This window comes from Vulpes vulpes, chromosome 4, assembly GCF_048418805.1.
Source record: "Vulpes vulpes isolate BD-2025 chromosome 4, VulVul3, whole genome shotgun sequence".
Taxonomy (NCBI): Eukaryota; Metazoa; Chordata; class Mammalia; order Carnivora; family Canidae; genus Vulpes; species Vulpes vulpes.
This window is the reverse complement of record NC_132783.1, coordinates 82,454,773-82,477,576: the sequence shown is the minus strand read 5'-3', so window position 1 is coordinate 82,477,576 and position 22,804 is coordinate 82,454,773. Positions and strand designations below refer to the sequence as shown.

Genomic DNA, 22,804 nt, shown 5'->3' with positions numbered 1-22,804 from the left:
GTTTAAGTCAGAGATTTCTTCCCTTAAAATGATTGAATGTGAAGTGCCTGACCTTTAAAAGGATGGAGCCACTTAGGTCAAATTTTTCCTCTGGAAACTTTGAGCTAGGACAGCTTTGGTTCACTTACTGATACATCCTTGGGTTTGGTAAAGCATGACTGGGTAAGGCATTTGTGGCAGTCTTCTCATTACTCAGTGGTCAGCTGTTGCTTAAGACTTAAGCATTCAACACAGTGGCTCTTTTGTCTGGCATTGTCACACAAGCTTCATCCTTGCTCCTCTAAAAATGGTTTCCTCACATTTGGTAGAGAACACTAAGTCAGCTCATCAGCTTCCTTCCTTTTCCCCTCACAGTCTACCTATTTTCATCCCCCGTGCACCTTCATTTCACTCTCTTTCTGAAGAACGGCATACATCTCTGAGGAAGCTAATCTCTATTCTCCTGACCTCATTCCTTCTTATTTCTTCAGACCCCTGACACCATTAGTTCTTCCACCCTGCAGGGCATTTCCAGTCTTCTTTTCCCTCAGGCATTTTTCAAAAGCCCCACATGTGAGATGGCAGTAGACTCTAGGGCTTCTATCTTAAGGAGGAGGGAGATGTACATGATTAAAGTACACTGAGGTGAGGCCTATGATTGAGATTCTAGGGTACGTAGACAGGCAGGAAATCTCTGCTCATGTGTGGGCAAGTTTTGTAAAGGAAGGCTTCACAGAAAGAAACCTTCACAGAGGAGGTTTCTTTGCTGAATAAGGCATTCGCAGGTCAAGAGAGTAAGGAGCATTTTAAGAAAAGGGAATAAGTAGCAAGTGCAGATCTAGAAGCACTATTATATGTTGTATAAAGGGAGTTGGATTTTCTTTTGGTTTATTTGTTTATTCAACAAAAATTTATTGAGTGCCTGTTATTTGCCAGGCCCTGTGCTAGGCTGTGAATATAGAATGGTGAATAAAGCCAGGCACAGTCATTATCCCTATGTAGTTTACAGACTAATGGAGGAAACAGATGCTAACAAATAACACGTAAATGTGCAGTTGACCCTTAAACAACATGGGTTTGAACTGCATGAGTCCACTTATGTATATTTTTTCAATAAATATAGTACAGTACTGTAAATCTATTTTCTTTAGGATTTTTAAAGAAAATTTATTTATTTATTCATGAGAGACACAGAGAGAGGCAGAGACATAGGCAGAGGGAGAAGCAGGCTCCCCACGGGGAACCTGATATGGGACTCAATCCCGGCCCCTGGGATTATGCCCTGAGCCGAAGGCAGATGCCCAACTGCTGAGCCACCCAGGCATCCCTCCTTAGGATTTTCTAAATAACATTTTCTTTTCTCTAGCTTACTTTATTGTAAGAATACAGTATATAATATATATAACATACTGTAACACATAACAAAATATGTGTTAATCAACTCTTTATGTTAGCAGTAAGGCTTCCCATCAACTGTTGGCTGTCAGTAGTTAAGTTTTAGATGACTCAAAAGTTATCCATAGATTTTCAGTGCCCTTAACCCCCTCATTGTTCAAGGGTCAACTGTAATTGTAAGTGTGATAAAGATGAAGCAGTGGGAAAATGGTGGTTTGTCAGAGGAAACTGTAATAGCAATGTAGACTGAGAAGGGCAGGGTCAGAGAAGGCCTCTCTCAGGAATCGATGTTGAATGGAGATCTAAAGAAGTGAGAGTTTGCAGGCAAAGGAGAAGTGGGAAGGCTCTTCCCATCTTTTGTTCTAGGCAAAAGAAAATACAGGGCAAAAGAAAAGCCCTGAGGCAAGAAAAAGTCCAGCAAATTCCAAATATGGATGAAGTTTAATGAGGGACAGGTAGGGTAACATGAGATGGCCATGTGAAGAAATTAGAGAGGCTTGGATCGACTTTATCTAGTGACACTAGATAAAAGAAATAAGATTAAACACAAACAGAATAAATAAAAAGAGATCCAAAAAAAAAAAACAAAGAGAGATCCATATTAAGATAAATCTTAATGGAACTGCAGAGCACCAAAGACACAAGATCTTAAGTCACCCACAAAGGAGTAACATATGTTATAAGGAACTCTCAGTAGCAATAGTGGAAGTCAAAAGACAGCAGAATTATTTTCTAGAGAAAATAATGATGAACCTGGAATTGTGTACTCAGAAAAAAAATACCTTTAAGAACAAAGGTGAAATGGAGGCACCTAGGTGGCACAGTCAGTTAAGCATCCGACTATTGGTTTTGACTCAGGTCATGATCTCTGGGTCCTGAGATCAAGCCTCACATCAGATTCTGTGCTTAGTGTGGAGTCTGCTGGAGACTCTCTCTCCTTTTCCCTTTGCCTCTCTCGCTCATGCACTCTCTCTCTGTCTTTCTCTCAAATAAATAAATCTTAAGAAAAGAATAGGGGTGCCTGAGTGGCTCAGTTGGTTATGTGTATGACTCTTGGTTTTGGCTCAGGTCATGATCTCGCAGTTGTGGGTTCGAGCCCTGCATCAGCTCAGTGAGGAGTCTGCTTGAGACTCTCATTCCCTCCCCCTCAGCTCCTCCGCCTACTCTCTCTCTCTCTCTCAAATAAATAAAATCTTTTAAAAAAAAATGAACAAAGGTGAAATGAAGACTGTTGGAGGTGAACAAAAACTCAGAGAATTTATTATTGTGAGATGTCTGTAGTAAAGGAATGTATAAAGGACATATATTTTTGTTAAATAGATTAAAAGATTTTATTAGTTTATGTTAAATTAAAAGATTTTATTTATTTATGAGAGAGAGACTGTGTGTGAACGAGCACAAGCAAGAGGAGAGCCAGAGGGAGAAGCAGACTCCCCATTGAGCACGGGGCCCAACATGAGGCTCATCCTAGGACCCCAGGACCATGACCTGAGCCAAAGGCAGATGCTAACTGACTAAGCCACCCTGGCACCCTAAAGGATGCATTTCAAGAAAAGGAAAATGAATTTAGAATGTCTGAGATGTAGGAAGGTTAGTATGAGATGCAGAAAAGAATGGCAAATACATAAAATGGCAGACATTGTCTATATAAAATATTTTATAGTGGGGAGAGCTTTTTAAAAAGATAGAGCTAAAAATAAATATTTAAAAAAGGGAACCAACATTGTTCAGTTAACATAAATGTCAGCTAAGAGCATTGTAAGTCAAGCCTGAGGAGAATTCTAGATTTTAAGTATTTTCGTTTTTTTTTTTTGGGGGGGGGGACGTGTTAAGATATTTTTTTACTGTTAAGCCAAATGCATACGGTAAAAATTTAAAACTAAGTCTAAAATAGGGTGTATAAATAGGAAACAAGCAGAGAGAAAAAGAACAAAGGAACAAATACAAATTTATAAAAAGGAGCAAGAAGCATAGTAAAAAGTGGGATGAATATTTAAACATAGGATGATAAGTCCAGAGATATATGTATTAATGATACATGTTAATAAACTCACTGGTTAAAAAAGATAAGATTAAACAAAATTCAGTTATATGCTGTTTACCAGAGATCCATCCATCCATGAGGTAGTAGAAAGCAAAAAGATACACTGGGCAAATACCAAAAGGAAGTTTGCATAACAGAATTAATATCAAACATGTTATTATTCTTAGCAGTAGAGAGAGGACTGTTACATAATGATAAACAATTTACCAAGATGATATAATTTTAAACTTGTATGAACCCACTAGAATCGCCCCAAAGTAGATTAAACCAAATTTATACAAACTTTTTACTGGAGAGAAATTGAGAAATCATGTTCATAGAAGGAGATTGTGACATATCTTCCAATTATCGGTAGGTCAAGCAGATGTAAAATCAGTAAAGATACAGAAGATTTTGACAATGAACAAATTTAATGTAGTAGTCATTTCTGGAATTATAAACCTAGCAATTAGAGAATTCATATTCTTTTCAGGCATATGGAACAGTTGGGAAAAAATGGATTACACAGTAAATCATAAAGTAAGACTTAATAAATTTCAGTGAGTTGGTATATTATAAATCACATTTTTTGACCAGAAGTAAAGCAAGTTTATCTACAATTACCAAGTTGCTAGAAATAATAAGAGTTTAGCAAAGTGATTGACTATAAATTAGTATAATAAAATCAGTTGTCTTTCTGTATACTGGCAACAAACAGATAATGTCATTTAAAAAAGATACCAGTCCTGTGACTTGCTTTGACTTATAGAATGGGATAGGAATGATTCGTAAAACTGTCAGTGCTAGGCCTTAAGAGATCTTACAGCTTTTCTTTTCTTTTCTTTTCTTTTCTTTTCTTTTCTTTTCTTTTCTTTTCTTTTCTTTTCTTTTTTCTTTCTTTTCTTCTTCTTCTTCTTTTTTTTTTTTTTTTAGATTTTATTTATTTACTCATGAGAGAGACAGAGAGGCAGAGACATAGGCAGAGGGAGAAGCAGACTCCCTTCAGGGAGCCCAGTGTGGGACTCAATCCCCGGGCCCTGGGATCATGACCTGAGCCAAAGGGAGAGGCTCAACCACTGAGCCACCCAGCTGCCCCCAGCTTTTGTTTTCAAAGTTAACCTTTCAGGACACAGTTGCTTTTTAGGGAAGTCCAAACTCTCCAGCTGGAAAAAAAGACCATGAGGAAAAGAATTAAGGTGTCCCAGTTGACAGCACCAAGGCTCCCATCATGTGAATGGGGCCGTCTTGGATCCTCCAGACCCAGTCTAGCTGCCCAAAGAGGAAGCAGACAAAAAAAAAAAAAGTAATAAAGAATAATTATAAATTATAGTAGATTCTACAAAAGAAACAAACAAGAGGATAAGAAGAATAACACAGGGGACATGCTTCAGATGCAATGTCCAGGGGAGGCATCTCCAAGGAGTTGACATTTGAGTTCAGACTTAAAGAACACGAGGGAATGGTGGTAAGGGGGTACTAGGCAGAGGGAAGAGAAAGTGCAAAGACCTCGAGAGAGAGAGAGAGAGAGAGAGAGAGAGAGCGAGCTTAGTGTGTTTCAGCACTTGAAGAAGACCCGGGGAGATACGCAAGGGAGATGAGGCCAGAGAGGCAGACAGAAACTTGATTATACAAGGTCACTACAGTTGGTAAAGAATTTGTACTGTTTTCCTAGGTGCACTGAAGGGTTTTAAGCAATATAGTGACATGATCTTTCGTTTTAAAAAGGTATTGTGTGGTAAAATGGATTAGCAGGGAAAAGAATGCAAGTCAGGTCATATTGCAATCCAGGCTGCAGTTGAAAGTAAGTAACCAGGTTAGAGTGATGACCATGAAGAAAAAAAAAAATAAAATGAAAAGATACCATCCATTTACAGTAGCACCAAAACCCATTAGGTACTTAGGAAATAACTATACCAAAGTATGTGTAAGACCTTTTTGCAGAAAATTATAAATTATAAATAAATTGTGATTGCTCATGTTCATTGATAGACTTAGTTTCATAAAGATACCAGTTCTCCTCAAATGACCTATATAAATTTGATGTAATTATGAGACTACATATGTAATTGAAATGAAGAGCCAGGAACAGGAGGGGAAAGTATTTAAAAGTCATTATGGGAATCCAGGTGAGAAACAAGGCCTGAATAACAGTAACAACGAGAATTGATCTGTAGATTCATTTGGCAGTTTTCTGTAGGTGGAGTGTAGGAGTCAGATGAATATGATCCATTATGACTAAGTTGGTTTATCTCAGGAATACAAAGTGAATTAAGACCAGGAAATCTGATAACATCCAACTCTCAATAGGTCAAAATTAAAAATAGTATCTAAATACATGCCTAAAAGGCTTTTGGTAAAATTCAGCCTAATTTTTTTTTCACTAAAGACTTTCAGAAAGTAGACAGATATTGCCTAATATGTATCTATTTTAAAGCAGAAACCAACAATCCTGGATCATGAGTTCCAGCCCCATGTTGGGTGTAGAGATCACTGAAAATAAATAAATTAAAAATAAAACAAAAAACAAGGGCACCTGAATGGCTCAGTTGGTTGAGCATCTGCCTTCGACTCAGGTCATGATCCCAGAGACCTGGGGTCGAGCCCCACATCGGGCTCCCAACTCAGCGGGGAACGTACTTCTCCCTCTCCTGCTCCCTCTGCTTCTCTCTCTCTCTCTCTCTCTCTCTCTGTCAAGTAAATAAATAAAATCTTAAAAAAAAAAAACTTGCTATTTCTTGAGTGTTTATAGTTGTATTTCATGAGATCTACATACACTGACATAAAAGTAACTTCTGGGTGAAGTTACTGTGTGAACTGTATGTAGATCTCATGAAATACAACTGTATTTGTCCTTCTAAGCCATAGCCTGTATGCTATAGGACTTGCTGGCTTAAAAATCTCCCAGCAGAAATGCAAATAAAAACTGCAGAGATACCACCTAATACCCGTCAGAATGGCTAAAATCAACAGCACAAGAAATAACAGGTGTGAGCAAGTATGTGGAGAAAGGGGAATCTTCTTGCACTGTTGGTGGGAATGCAAAGTGGTACAGCTACTCTGTAAAACAGTATGGAGGTTCCTCAAAAAGTTAAAAATAGAACTACCCTACAACCTAGCAAATTGTACTACTAGTATTTTCCCAAAAAATACAAAAATACTGATTCAAAGGGACACATGCACCCTGATATTTATAGCAGTATTATCAACAATAGCCAAATTATGGAAACCGCCCAAGTATCCACTGGTTGATGAATGAATAAAGGTGTAGTGTGTGGGGGTAAAATAGGTGATGGGGATTAATGAATAATACACTTGTGATGAGCACCAGGTGTTATATGGAAGTGTTGAGTCACTATATTAACACTAAGAGTATACTGTAAAGTAACCAGAATTTAAATAAAAACTTAAAAAAAGAGAAACAATCTCCCATCCTTTCATATCTTTTGAATTAATTCATATTCCTCAGTCTAGCATTCAAGATCTTCTAGTATGAGATAATCTTCCAGTAAGACCAGCTTAACATTTCAACTTATTTTTCCACTACCTTGCACTTGGCCCACATCCTGGCCAACTTCACCAGTTATTGAGGATTCTTTGTGTCTTTGTTAATATTGTTTCTGGTGGCTAAAATTTCTCTTCTGCTACTCATCTTTTTGTGTTCACGTGCTGGCTTTCTTTATTGCTATTCTTTCTTTCTCCATTTCTTTCTTTTTTTTTTTTTTTTTTTAGCTTTCTCCTTTTCTTAAGTAGACTATAGGATTCTTCATGGTGGGGAGTACTCTTATTCAGCATTGTATATCCAACGCCTTTTATAATTCAGGTCATAGATGTTCAGTGAATGTTTATTATGTACTTATTCACTCATTCAGCAGATACACAAGATGAATTGGGTACAGTTAGCTTTCTGTTCTAAGCCCGTCCTCCTAATGGCCTGTCCTGGTCCCAATCCAGCTATATTCTCTTCCATGTTTAAATTACCTGAAGCACCTCTTATTGTTTGTGTTATTTCCGAAGTCTTCCTTTATAGTTACCTGAAAGCTCCTTAATAACAAGAACTTTGTTTGCTTAGTTTTTTATTTTTGTAGTGGCTTGCATAATGCCTATATACAGTAAGCACTCAAGAAGTATTAATTGTATGGAACTGAATTAAACTGGAAAAAAATTCTCAAACAAAAGCCTGGAATTTGTACTTTCTAGGGAGTTGGTGATCTTTCTGCAGTTCAAATCCATATCTGTAAAAATGGCTCTGGGATGCTTGAGCTTTGGAGCACTTACGGCCTTTAAGAGCTTAGATGTAAGGCTTCTGTTTCCAAACTCTAAGCACTATCTAAATAATAAAAATGCTTAAGAATAATTCATATTTTTCTCATAGTAACTCTACATTATTTTTAATTTACTTATGAGGAAGCAAAGACATAGAGAAGCTCTGTGACTCAGTCAAACAGGAAAGGATCAGTGAAGTAAGAATTGAAAGACTGTGCTGTTAGAAATATACAGACATACTGTTAAATGTAGTATCTGTGACATCAACCTGAAATTTAGAAACTGTACTCAAGTACCCTTAAGTTCTCTTAATAGAACCCCCAAAATATTTGTCATCTATGAATCATATGTGCATGCAATAACTGTTTATTGAGAACTGATTATGTGTCAGGCATTAATTTTGGTGCCAGGATAAAGCAGTGAATAAGATAAAGAGCCAAACTTTTTAGAGTACACAGTGAATTGGTAACAGCACAACTGACTTGGATTCTGGTCTCTCTGTCCTGACTTTGAGCAACTCATCCTTCTATGCTTCATTTCTTCTTGTGTAAAATGAGATTTTTTTTTTAAATTTTATTTATTTATTCGTGAGAGACACAGAGAGAGAGGCAGAGACCGAGGCAGAGGGAGAAGCAGGCTCCATGCAGGGAGCCTGATATGGGACTCAGTCCAGGGACTCCAGGATCACGCACTGAACCAAAGACAGACACTCAACCACTGAGCCACCCAGGCGTCCCAAAGTGAGATTTTAGACTACAACTTTTTTTTTTTTTTAATTTTTTTATTTATTTATGATAGTCACAGAGAGAGAGAGAGAGAGAGAGGCAGAGACACAGGCAGAGGGAGAAGCGGGCTCCATGCACCGGGAGCCCGATGTGGGACTCGATCCCGGGTCTCCAGGATCGCGCCCTGGTCCAAAGGCAGGCGCCAAACCGCTGCGCCACCCAGGGATCCCTAGACTACAACTTTTTAAAGGACTTTAGTTCCTTCAAAGTCCTAAGTCTGTGAATTGGACAGAAATCTTAATTTTCCAGAAAGACAGAGCTGGAAATTGGTTTATTTAGTTTATTTAATTTCCTTCGTCTAATATTTCTTGTTCCCTGCTTTTATTTAGTCAAAGTCCCTATTCACTTCTTTTTCTTTATTTATATTTTTTATATTCATTCATTCATTCGTTCATTCTTTTTCTTTAATAGAGGAGAAGAAAGTGAGGCATCATTGTGCTGTGATTTTTTTTTTTTAAGATTTGTATTTATTTGAGAGCATGAGCAGGGGAAGGAGCAGAGAGGGAAGGACCAGCAGACTCTGCACTGGGCCTGACATGGGACTTGACCCCACAACTTCAAAATCACAACCTGAGCTGAAATCAAGAGTTGGACACTCAGCTGACTGAGCCACCCAGGTGCCCCTGTGCTGTGATTTGTAATTGAGGTGGATTTTGCAGTGCTTGGCTATGTTCAGACTTAAGTTATGTTTGTAATGCTTAGAAGTGTTTCAAAACTTTATGGTTCTGTCATGGTGTTAATCAAAAACTTTAGACTCAATATAATGTAGGTCTTTGCTTGGAGGTCCACATGCACAATTAATTAAATCAGTTAACTATAAAATCAGGGTTATGTGTAGCATGAATATATTTTATTTTCCCTTTGAGAATATAGCGGCAAAGTTATTTCCATGAGTCAGCCCTCTTTTTCCATCTTTACCGATATTTTATTATTTAGCTTTTCTCATTGCTCCTCTAAAATTATATTTAAAAAAAAAATACTCCAAGATATGGAAATATTCAGGGTACATTAAGTGTAATAAGTAGGTTTACAAAAAACTGTCATGTCTTTTTAAAATTGATGTATATCTGTAGAAAAAAACTTAAAAATCATATAAAAAAAGCATAAGTGTTTCTGTGTGGTTGGAGAGGTTATGATCTCCTTTTCATACTTTTTTCTTTTTCCATTTTTTTTCTATAATGAACACATACAACTTTGTAATTAGAGAAAAAATTAAGACCACTTGGTCAGGAAGCCCATCTTTCTTAACTGGCTTCCATGCCTTTGGTTTTGCCTGTGTATCTTGCTTACAGGCCCTCCTTGGTTTCCTGTGGCCTACGTGGTAAGATTCCAATTCACCCTGACCCCAGGAGCCTTACAGCTTGGCTTTGTTCGGCCTGCCTTTCCATTCATCACTGTCCTTCCCTTTCTACAGATGTCTCATGAATCCTTGGACGTGTTCTCTTTCATATTCAGTTTTTCAGATGTTGGGAACAAAAATTTCTCTAGAATCATCTTTTACTCTTCATGTCAGTATATCAGAAAAGCTTCCCCTTCTTACCACCCCCACCACTGCCCCCCCTCCAGCCATCTGGTTGCTGCAAAGACCTCCTTCCTGCTTCATCCTCACCTCTACCACATTCTTCTGCACAGCAGCCAGAGGTTTCTTTCTAAAATGTCAGTCAGATCATTTCATTCTTCTGCTGAAAACACTCGGAAAGCTCCCGTCTCACTCTGAGTTAAAACCAAAGTCCTTATAGACGTCTGTGAGCCCTGTGTAAGCCCCATGATCCTCTCCACCTCTCCAGCCTCAGCTCTTCTCCCCGCAGCTCTACTCCACACACTGGCTTTTTACTATTTCTCAGTCCTGCCACACACATGCTACTTTATAGGCCTGTCCTTGCTGTTCCCTTTCTGGGCAGTGCTAATCCCTTGAGTCTCCTCACATGTCACTGTCTCAGGGAGGCCTTCCCCAATCCCCCTGTATAAAATGGTACATGTACTCCCAGTGGTATTTCCATCTTTCTTTAATACTCCATTTTCTTTATGGTGGTGCTTAGCACCACCTGCTGTAGTATGTGTATATGTGTCCACTATCCGACTGTCTCCTTCCACTAGCATGTAAGCCCCTCAAGGCAGGGGCTTGTTCACCTCTGTATCCCCTTCACCGGGAGCACATCAGCCCTTCCTGTCTCCTTTGAGATCTTGTCCTGTCAATTTCCTCTATCACCTAAAGTTTTATTTTCGTTCTCTGTTGGATAATTTCTTGTCTGTAAGCATTTTCAGTTCTTCTCCTTATCAAGAGCAAACACAAACAACCTGCCCTCAACTCTGTGTCTTCTAATTTTTTTTTTAAAGATTTTATTTATTTATTCATGAGAGACACAGAGGGAGGCAGACACACAGGCAGAGGGAGAAGCAGGCTCCATGCAGGGAGCCCGACATGGGACTCGATCCCAGGTCTTCAGAATCAGGCCCTGGGCTGAAGGCAGTGCTAAACCACTGAGCCACCCAGGCTGCCCCTGTGTCTTCTAATTATCAAGGCATTAGTTTCCTCGGTTCCTTTCAAGTTTCTGGAAAGAGTTGATGTGCACTTACCCCCCTCTCTCCTCCTCTGGTTTCTACCTTGGTCCTCTCTACCAAGGCCTCCATCTTGGTGTGATTCAGCAGAGGTCTCCTGTACACTCTGACTGAGAAGTAAATAGATTTTATTTTGTTCCTCTTCTTACTTTACTTTTCTGTGACTTTGTACTGTACTGATTTTTTTTCCTCCTGTAATTCTCCTTTTAGCCTTTCTAAAGTCCTCTTCTGAAGGTTTTTCTCATTTCTCCTTATTGATAATCTTTGCTGGTTCCTCCTCTGCCCCTTACATAAGTGTGATCCTTAAGGCTCTGTCCTTAGCTCTCCCTATGAATCCTCCTACCCACTGTGACTGCATCTATTCCATGCTTTTAATTATTTGCTTTGCATTCGTGACTAAATCTGTATCTTTCTAAAAAAGATTCTATTTATTTGTTTGTTTATTTATTTATTTATTTATTTATTTATTTGAGAGAGGGAGCATGTGCAAGTGAGTATGGGGAGGGACAGAGTAGGGACAGAATCTCAAGCAGACTCCATGTCAAGTGTAGCCCAACATGGGGCTCGATCTCATGACCCTGAGATCATGACCTGACCTGAAATCAAAAGTCGGAGGCTTACCTGACTGAGCCACCCAGGTGGCCTTCAAATCTGTATTTTGTGTGCTTCAGGCTTATATTTCCATCCCTCTCCTGGACTTCTCCTACTTGATGTCCCATGTCATATGTTCCAAAGCGTATACAGTATTAGCCCTCTCTTTGGAATGACATAGCATAACAATAGCAATTGCTTCTCCAGGATGCCCCACCTTGGTTAGTGGCCCACCTGGTCATTTAAGGCAGACTCCTGCCAGTCACCTCAGCTGCTCTCTGTGCTTGAACACTGCCATGTCTGAGGGCATCAGCTTCTCTCTCATGCAGCTCTTTTTTTTTTTTTTTGTAGTTTATTTATTTATTTATTTTATTTTTTTTTTAATTAATTTTTATTGGTGTTCAATTTACCAACATACAGAAAAACACCCAGTGCTCATCCCATCAAGTGTCCACCTCAGTGCCCGTCACCCATTCCCCTCCAACACCCGCCCTCCTCCCCTTCCACCACCCCTAGTTCGTTTCCCCGAGTTAGGAGTCTTTATGTTCTGTCTCCCTTCCTGATATTTCCCAACATTTCTTTTCCCTTCCTTTATATTCCCTTTCACTATTATTCATATTCCCCAAATGAATGAGAACATACACTGTTTGTCCTTCTCCGATTGACTTATTTCACTCAGCATAATACCCTCCAGTTCCATCCACGTTGAAGCAAATGGTGGGTATTTGTCGTTTCTAATTGCTGAGTAATATTCCATTGTATACATAAACCACATCTTCTTTATCCATTCATCTTTCGATGGACACCGAGGCTCCTTCCACAGTTTGGCTATTGTGGCCATTGCTGATAGAAACATCGGGGTGCAGGTGTCCCGACGTTTCATTGCATCTGAATCTTTGGGGTAAATCCCCAACAGTGCAATTGCTGGGTCGTAGGGCAGGTCTATTTTTAACTCTTTGAGGAACCTCCACACAGTTTTCCAGAGTGGCTGCACCAGTTCACATTCCCACCAACAGTGTAAGAGGGTCTCATGCAGCTCTTGTGAAGCTGTTCTCTCATCTCGGTTCTTACTGCCCCTGCCACAGTTTGGATATGCATCCTTTTCCCTTTTCTAGTGTAATCCTTAGAGCATGTGCTCTGAAGTCAGACAGTATAGATTCTGATTTTGTATCTGCCACATATTAGTTATGTGACTTTGGTCAAGTTTTATAACTTCTCTGTGCCTTAGTTCCCTCATTGGTAAAATAGGGATTAATAATTCATTGTGAGGATGAAGTGTGTTAACAGATATTGAGTGTGTAGAATAGTGCCTGACATTGTTCTAGCTGACCTCTGTACCTCTACTCTGTTCTTGTAGGGTGTTTTCTACTCTTCCACAGAGTCAGCTTTCAGAAGTGGACCTCTAACCACATCATTCTCTTTTTAAAATCCCCATCTTCTGATGGTCCGACCACCACTCCACTGTCCTATCTGCCTCACCCATTGCTACAGCCATATTCAGTAATCAGTTTTCCTAATAAGATGTGATTGACCATCCCTTGGTATCTTTATACATGCTGTTTCTCTTGCTCAAAGTGTCCTTCTTCCCTGGTTTTATCTGTGAATCTTCAGTGATCCTTCAAGACTATGTTTATTTTATTTTTTACATTCACTTCTCACTTTTAAAAAAAGGCATATTTGAGAGAGAGAAAGAGAGTGCATGCAAGTGAGGGGGAATGGAGAGGGGAGAGAACCCCAAGCAGACTCCCCACAAACTGCAGGGCTCCATCTCACAACTCACGAGATCATGACCTAAGCTGAAATCATGAGTCAGATGCCCAATCAACTGAGCCACCCTGGTGCTCCTCACTTTTCACTTTTTAATCAGTCACATCCATCAGTTAACCAATCATAGCCAGTAGTTACTGAAAGGCAAGTATAATGGTGTTCTGGAAGATGTAAGACAAATGTCAGATGCTCTTGAGGAACATACAATCTAGTAGGGGAATAGGACAGACAAACTTGAAGCAGCAAGGGACTGTCCCTGAGAATACTAAGTAGAGCACACCTAAGGAGAAGGGCAGAGTCATTGCTCATAGATACAGTGAAGTTGGGGGTGTTAGGGTGGTTGGAAGGGCTTCATGGAAGAGTGGGGTTTGAGGGATCGGCATAAGTGGAGGCAGAGGGTGGATACTGTGGCCCAGGGAAGAGAAGGCAACAGAGGTGGCGTTGTCAAGCTGCTTAGTGGAGGAAGCCGGATAACAAAATGTGCATGTTGAGTGCCAAGGTTACGAGGCAGTGAGGAGTTACCTGGATCTCCAGAGCCTGGAGCATCCTGAGGGACTACTGGTGTGTTGTCCTGTTCTACCCCGTGCTGGGCCCCACTGGAGCCTACACAAAGGGAGAATTCAGCAATATACTGAACTCATCTTCATTCAAAGTTTTGATATTCCATTCATCGTGGATTTTTTTGCATTAATTTTGATTTTTTAAAATATTGCATTAAAACATGATTTATTTTGGTTACTGCAGTTTTTGGCACTGCCTTAAATTTTGTGCCTGAAGTAATTTCCTCATTTGCTTTACCCTACTCCCAGCCCTGTGTTCCAGTTCTGAAGTTTGGTAAAGGGGACACGGGTATTTGCTTTAATATTATTATTGTTATTAATTATGGCTTACCTCATGTTATAAATATTCTTTGGTTAGTAGGCAGGTAGGCAGTATTTCATAAAAAGCAATTAAGGTAATTTAGAATTTTAAGAAGATTAATTTTGGAACTTTGGGGCCTGAAAACCATGACAGGGAAAATAATCGTTTGTGCTTCTGGATCAATTTTTCAGGGACGGTAACTTCCTCTTGCTGCAGTGCATGCAGTACAAGTGAAAAGAGTTGTTTTGCCCCCGTCTCAATGAGTGCAAGATCATTGGAGGGTCAGGATACTAGAGGCTGTTGGCCACTTGGAGACAGGCATCAGGCAGCCATGTTGCTGAAGCCAGAGTGTTCTGATTGAGGCAAGCTCCGGCAGATGGGCTGTATAAGCAAGGCGTGGCCCACATTTCACATAAAGCCAACCTGTCTAACCCTGCTCAAGAAGAAGCTGTGCTCTGGCCACAGTGCTTACTCTGTGGGCCATTATACTTGGGCCATGGCCCAAGAAGCAAAGGCAGATTCATGAACTCTGAGTTTCTTAGGACTACTTGTATCCAGGAAAAGAGGATACAGGTAGCCCTGATGTTTGACACAAAGCGTATTACCAGTACATCTAAAAATGTGATATCTTTTGTTTATTAATATACTAATGGAAGATTATTTTGGGCCAGGGAAGTCAATTAGCATCAGCACAAATGTCAGAGAAGGCTAAAGGGAAGGTTGAAAGAGGCAGACATTGAAGGAGGGTTTAAAGAGTTTTCTAGGCAAACAAAGGCTGAAGGAGTTTATCACCACTAGTGTGGCCTTACAAGAAATGTGAAAGGGAGTTCTTCGGGCTATTGAGCAAAACACCTGACAGTATGCAGAAATCTGTGCAAGAATTACTTCTAGTAGAGGTGTTAGAATGAATGGCCATCATCAAGCTAGAACTCAGCCACTGCAGAACCCTTGCTGCTTAGAGCTTACCTGGTATCCAGATGGGGAAGAGTCATGCAACCTGTGGGTTTTCCTGTAGTGTCTTTATTGGTACTGCACTTCGGCCTCAGTGAAATAAACACAGGGATACTGTCCAAGGCTACTGGAATCTTTGCAGTGCAGGCTCCTTCCCAGTGAACAAATGTCTGAGAATTATATCAGACCTCCTTTGATCCTGGCAGAAACACATCAACCACATGGTAGCTGTAGGTTCTCTGACTGGATGAAACAAAGCGCTTCCTTTTAGGCAATTCTCTGTTGCACCTGGCTTCTTGAGCCCTATCCCGAGATGCTTAGCTTTGATTCCTTCAAGATCATGGTTAAGCTTCCTGTGAAAACCTGGCCCTCTTCACGTACAGTTGATCCCCCCCCCCCCTTAACACTCACTGTGATGGATTTCAGTTATTGGTTTCCACGTCCATCTGCTCCCCAAGGCTGTGAACACTGTGATGGTGGGGACTGCGGCCTTTCTCTCCCTCCTCTTATGCAGGGTCTTGCACAGTGATTGTCTCAGAACAGATATTCTATGAACATTGAACCAGTAAATCAGGGATTCATGAGGTTACTAAGATTTTTATACTTCTTCCTTCAATTTCTTTAGGCTTCAGGAATTAGTCGATCGAGTGCTGGAACGTTTTCAGGCTTCTGGACTAATAGTGAAAGAGTGGAATAGTGTGAAACTCCATGCTACAGTGATGAACACTCTATTCAGGAAGGACCCCAATGGTAAGTCCTGCATAGAACTGTAGCATAGTTTATGATCAGCAAGGCCTTGTGATACCCCTGGGGTTCGAACAAAATGGGCTATCAAACAATTTCTGGTAATCTTTCTTGGAATCTTTAACTTGTCTTGATTAGCACAGTGAAAGTGGGAAGGGACATATCTAGTGTGGGACCATGATATTCCAGATCTTTGATTTCTGTTGCATGAGGGTTGCCAGATTTGGCAGACAAATGCAAGATGCCCAGGTAAATTTTAGATGAACGATAAATAATTATTTTAGTATAAGTGAGTCCTATGCAATACTTGATGGCTTTTTGAAAAGAAGAGAGAAGGAAGGAAGGTTAGCTAGTAAAAGTAAAGGTTAGACCAGTAGTTCTCTCTTATGGGCCAATTTGTCCCCCCCCCCCCCCCGCCCCAGGACATTTGGGATTGTCTGGAGGCATTTTTGGTTGTCATACTTAGGGGATTGAGGCTGCATTACTCCTGGCATCTAGTGGGTAGAGGCCAGGGGTGCTGCTTAACTCTCTACAATGTTTAGGACAGCCCACCTCAACAAAATATCTAGAAATGTCAATAGCACCAACATTGAGGAACCTTGTGTAGAGTAATAATTTTTCCTCTCATGGAATCTGAGCCTTTATATAAAAATGCCTTGTTTTAACCCTTGACTTGAGATAATCTGCATTTCAAAAAAGGATTCTTTTCTTCCTATTGCCTTCCCCCACCCCACCTTCAGGTGAAAGCTTTTCTAGCACACTCAGCATGTATCTGATCAGGACCCACAAATTCAAGTTATATGCAGCTTCTCCTTCTAAAACTTGTTGTTTCAAATATACTAGCACCAAAAGTTCATATTCAGGTTTCATTCCCTTTGTTTAGAACTCTAACATTGGTTTTAGAAAGTTTGGGTTGGAAGAAGACTCCATCAGGACTTGAACCCATGAACTATTAGTAGATTTACACTTTTGGACAGTTTGTGTGTCCATTTTTGTCAAAGTACAGTTGACCTTTGAACAACACAGTTTAAACTGTGTGGGTCCACTTAGACATGGAATTTTTTCGATAAATGCAGTATAGTACTGTAAATGTATTTTCTGTTCCTTACAGTTTTCTTTTTTTCTTCATTACTTTATTGTAAGAATGCAGTATATAATATATAAAATATGTATTTTTTAATAAGATTTTATTTATTTATTCATGAGAGACACAGAGAGAGAGACAGACAGACAGAGACACAAGCAGAGGGAGAAGCAGGCTCCATCCTGGGAGCTGATGTGGGACTCAATCCCTGGACTCCAGGATCACGCCCTGGGCCAAAGGCAGATGCTAAACTGTTGAGCCACCCAGGGATCCGCAATATATAAAATATGTATTTATTGGTTATATTATCAGTAAGGCTTTTGGCCAACAATGGTAGTTTAGCTGTAGGGGAGTTAAAAGTTATACACGAATTTTCAACTACATGGGATTTGGTGTCCCTAATGCCCATTGTTTAAGGGTCAACTGTACATCTTTTTATTTCTCTCAGATATATACCAAGATCCCAGCTGGAAATCATTTAATATTAACCTTGTTTTGTTAGAGTCATTATAGGACTAAGAGATTTGTAGCTGTCCATATTTTAGTTCTAGTGTTAATGTTTTTTGATGTTAGGTTTTAGGTTGTATTTTATTTAAGATTTTTTCCAAATAAATCACTATTTTACCTTTGAGAGCACTGAGATCAAAAATGGTTGAAATGACTCAGTCAAAGCCTATAGACTCTTATTTGGGTAGGTAATAGAACTCAAATTTCTATATTAGTTCTGATGGAATACATGTTTTTTTTAAAAATTGGAAGTAGTATTACAGAAGATTATTTGGAATTTCAGGGGAAAAAAATCTCTGGGATATTTCATTTTTATATATGTATATACCTTGTCCAGTGGGAGTACTTACAGGAGTTTGTGGTCTTTATTTTATTCTAGATGGTCAGTTTTAAGTTTGGAAACATCCTCTGAGGTGAGGTACATTTTAACATCACTATGAAGACAGAGTTCTAGAACTCTAGAGTATAGTCTAAATTCTTTGGTTCAGAAGATATGTTGTATCCAGCACCATCCAGTAGAACTCGTGATGATAGAAATATTCTGTACTTGTGATGTCCGGTATGGCAGCCACTATCCACATGTAGTTTAGTTATTGAGCACTTGGAGGTAGCTAGTGAGACTGATTAAATTAAATTGAATTAAATTAAATTTAAATAATCACATGTGGCTAGTGGCTACTGATTTGGACAGGGCAGGTATAGACAGTATTTCATTAGACATTTAATACTATCAGCAGTGCATTCTGAAAATGTCCTAGTCCTTAAATCTTACTTCAGAGCTCTTACCATATTCCATTATTAACTAACCTTTTGACATAAGAGAGTTGAAATATGCAGGAATTTGTATCTTCTAAATTGTGTGGATCTGGGTTTATATTCACTTAGCACTAGAACTTCATGTAAGAAAATGTTCTGTGTTCACAGTCTAGTTATCCTTTCCTACTTAGAGATAGTTTGAATATAACACCTTTATTGAGATACAATCCACATACTTTATGATTCATTCATTTAAAATGTATAATTCAGGGGTGCCTGGGTGGCCTAGTCTGTTGTACCTCCAACTCTTGATTTTGGCTTAGGTCATGGTCTCATGTTTGTGAGATTGAACCCCATGTCTCACTATGTGCTTGGTGGGGAGTCTGCTTGAGATTTTCTCCCTCGGCCACTCTCCCTCCCCTCACATACTCATGTACTCTCCCTCTCATATAAATAAATCTTTGAAAAATACATAATTCAGTGATATTTAGTATAGTCAGAGTTATGCAACCATTACCATGATCAATTTTAGAACATTTTCATCACTCCAAAAAGAAACCCCATTGGCAGTGTGACTCCTCATTCCCCTAACATTTTAGCCCTAGGCTCCATCAAACTATTTTCTGTCCTATAAATTTGCCTTTCCTGGATATTTTATATAAATAGAATCGTGCAATGTGTGATTTTCTCTGACTGGCTTCTTTCACTTAGCATAATGTTTATATGGTTCATCCATGTGATATATAGCATGTCTCCTGCCTTTTTCTCTTTTTATTGCCAAATTATCTTCCATTGTGTGGATGTACCATATCTTATTTATACATTCCTCAGTTGATGGACATTCATGTTTTTTCTTTTTGACTATTACGATTAATGCTGCTGTGAACATTACAAGTTTTTGTGTGGGCATATCTTTTCACTTCTCTTGGGTATAATACTTAAGAATGAAATTTCTGGGTCCTATGGTAACCAGTGTTTAACCTTTTGAGGAACTGCTAGACTGTTTTCCAAAGTGGCTGCACCACTTTACATTCCTACCAGCAGTGCATGAGGGTTCTTTTTTTTTTCCACGTCTTTGCCAACACTTGTTATTATTTATCTTTTGGATTATTTCCATCATGTTAGATGTGAGGTGGTATCTCATTTTACTTCTGATTTGCTTTTCCCTGAGGGCTAATTCTGCTTACAGATTTTGAACCTGTCATTAAACATTTCAGTCTTCAGGGGCCCCTGAGTGACTCAATCAGTTAAGCATCCAACTCTTGATTTTGGCTCAGGTCATGATCTCAGGGTTGTGAGAACAAGCCTTGTGTGGGGCTCTGTGCTCAGTGTGGAGTTTTCTTTGGATTCTCTTCCTCTGCCTCACCCCTCAAAAAAACCATTTCAATCTGCAGATATCATTACTGCTTCTTTTTTTTTTTTTTTAAAGTAGGCTCTATGCCTACTTAATGCTTGAATTCATGACCCTGAGATCAAGACCTGAGCTGAGATCAAGAGTTAACACTTAACAGACCAAGCCACCCAGGTGCACTTCAGTACTGCTTTTAATTGATATTTATTTAGTATGAATTTACTTTAAAGTTTCATATCTTCTCTTGGGGGCACCAGGGTAGTACAGTTAGTTGAGCATCCAACTCTTGGTTTCAGCTAAGATCGTGATCTCAGGATTGCGAGATCGAGTCCCACTTTGGGCTCTGTGCTCAGTACAGAGTCTGCTTGAGATTCTCTCTCCCTCTCCCTCTGCCCCTCCCCAGGGGCATATATGAGTGTGTTCTCTCTCTCTCTCCAATAAATAAATAAATCTTTACAGTTTCACATCTCTCCTTAACAGGGACCTATTTTTAAGTGAAATATACATAGATTGGGATCTTTGATTAAGAGAATATGTTCTTGTTAGAAGTTACCAGTGGCTAGCTAACATATATTATGCTCATGGAGTTAGCAGCCTAGACATATTTCACCAAATTACTAATTCTGAGTTGGTAGTCTCCATAGCTATATACAATAAAAGAACATATTCCAAAAAAAAAAAAAAGAGAACATATTCATAAGTGGAAATACAACTATTTTTGAGTGTCTGTTGGTGGGCAGGAAAGGGTTGATATTTTAGAAAATACTTGAGGGTTAAATCTTTTTTTTTTTTTTAACGATTTTATTTATTTGAGAGAGAGAGCCAGAGAGAGCATGAGCAGAGGGGCAGAGGCAGAAGCACACTCCCCACTAATCAGAGAGCCTAATGAGCTCGATTCCAGAACCCTGGGATCATGACCTGAGCTGAAGGCAGACATTTAATCAGCTGAACCACCCAGGCAGGCCCCCCATGAGGGTTAAATAATTCTTAAGGATGCTTTGAATTTTCTATACCTTGGATTCTTCTCTGTGTTGAATTTTTACTTGAAAAGGACATAGAAAAAGGTGTTTCACTGTTTCTTACTTGTCATCCCTTTCCTTTGAAATCCTTTTACCTACTATATTTTAAGGATGTCTTTTGGGATAAGCAAGCTAAATTAACACAGGGAGTTATTGCACAGCTTTGATGAGGCTAAGGTCATAGATTTGCTTCATTTCTGTGTAGAATAAAGATATCTTTGATTGCAACTGAAAGGGGCTCTCATTTTGGGGGAGTCCTTAAAACAACCCACATCATGGTGGTTGCAACCCAAATCAATGTTGCCAGCATTTTTGACTACTTAATATGTGAATTTTTATATATTTTTACATATTTAAAAATGCATACAGGTTATACAAAATCTTGGTTGTTTTTTTTTTTTTTTTTAACATTTATTTATTCATGAGAGACATGGGGGGTGGGGGCAGAGACACAGGCAGAGGGAGAAGCAGGCCCCTTGCAGGGAGCCTGATGTGGGACCCGATCCCAGATCCCAAGATCATGCCCTGGGCCAAAGGCAGATGCTCAACCGCTGAGCCACCCAGGCGTCCCAAAATCTTGGGTTTTTAAAGTGCAGGAAACCTTTGGAAATCACCTAGTCTTAACCTATAGCTGTGTAAACAAACTGAGGTCCCTAGAGGAGACAGTTTGCTTAAGAATATGGCTAATTTTATACATACATACCCCCCACATCTTTTTTATTCATTCATCTATTGATGGACACTTAGATTGCTTCCATATTTTGCTTATTATAATAATGTTGCAATAAACATAGGGGTACATATATCTTTTTGAATTAGTGTTTTCATTTTCTTTGGGTAAATACCCAAGAGTATAATTACTGGATTGTATGGTATTTCTATTTTAATTTTTTTAAGGAACCTCTATACTGTTGCTTCAGTTTACATTCCCACCAACAGTGCATGAAGGTTCCCTTTTCTCTATGTCCTTGTCAACACTTGTTAATTCTTATCTTTTTGATGAGTAGGTAAAGAAGGTATGGGGGTATGTATGTGTATACATGTGTATACATGCACAATGGAATACAGCTCAGCCATAAAAAAGAATGAACTCTTGCCATTAGTGACAACATGATGGACCAAGAGAGTATTATGCAGGGCAGCCCCAGTGGTGCAGTGGTTTAGCGCCGCCTGCAGCCTAGGGCGTGATCCTGGAGACCCTGGATCGAGTTCCACGTCAGGCTCTCTGCATGGTGCCTGCTTCTCCCTCTGCCTGTGTCTCTGTGCCTCTCTCTATCTCTCTGTGTCTCTATAAATAAATAAATAAATAAATAATCTTAAAAAAAAGCTTTAAAAAAAGAGTATTATGCAAACTGAAATAAAGCAGAAAGAAAAAGACAAATACCATATGAATTTACTTATGTGTAGAATCTAAAAAACAAAGCAGATTTATAAATAGAATGAACTGGTTATTGCCAGAGGGGAGGTGAGGGTGGGGTGGGCAAAATAGGTAAAAGGGGATTAAGAGGTACAAACTTCCAGTTATAAATAAGTTAACAGAGGTAAAAAGTATAGCATAGGGAATATAGCCAATAATATTGTAATAACATTGTATGACAGATGGTGTGTGGCAGATGGTGACTACACTTATGGTAGTAAGCACTGAGTAATGTATAGAATTGTCCAATCAGGGCAGCCTGGTGGCTCAGCAGTTTAGCACTGCCTTCAGCCCAGGGCATGATCCTGGAGACCTGGGATCGAGTCCCATGTCGGGCTACCTGCATGGAGCCTGCTTCTCCCTCTGCCTGTGTCTTTGCCTCTCTCTCTGTGTGTGTCTCTCATGAATAAATGAATAAAATCTTTAAAAAAAAAAAAAGAATTGTCAAATCATTGTGTTTATACCTGAAACTAACATAATGTATGTCATCTATACGTCAATTTAAAAAAAAGAATATAGTTAACTATTTAGGTAGCACCTTGAGTACTTGGACAGTGTTGAATGAATAAACGTATTTGAATTCAACTTTAGAGAATTCAATGTATTTGAATTGAATACAATTCAAACGTATTTGAATTGATGACAGAGCTGAGACTGGACACTGGATCTCTTACCTCAGACTGATGTTTTTCCTCTTATGCCACATTCCAGGTAGTACATGAGTATTTTCCTAGTGTACCTATAGAAACCGA

General features: G+C 39.3%; 1 protein-coding gene across 8 annotated transcripts in view; it reads left to right on the top strand.

Annotated features, from left to right (window-relative positions):
• The window catches only part of ASCC1 (activating signal cointegrator 1 complex subunit 1), a 98,928-nt gene that overhangs the window by 52,060 nt on the left and 24,064 nt on the right, over positions 1-22,804 (top strand). For all 8 annotated transcript variants that reach the window (XR_012001109.1, XR_012001110.1, XM_026004145.2 and 5 more), the window contains one exon: positions 15,800-15,924. Coding sequence is in view for 6 of the 8 variants with exons in the window: in XM_026004145.2 (XP_025859930.1) it covers positions 15,800-15,924 (125 nt within the window). In the remaining 2 variants the exon portion in view is untranslated. The remainder of the gene's footprint in view (positions 1-15,799; positions 15,925-22,804) is intronic.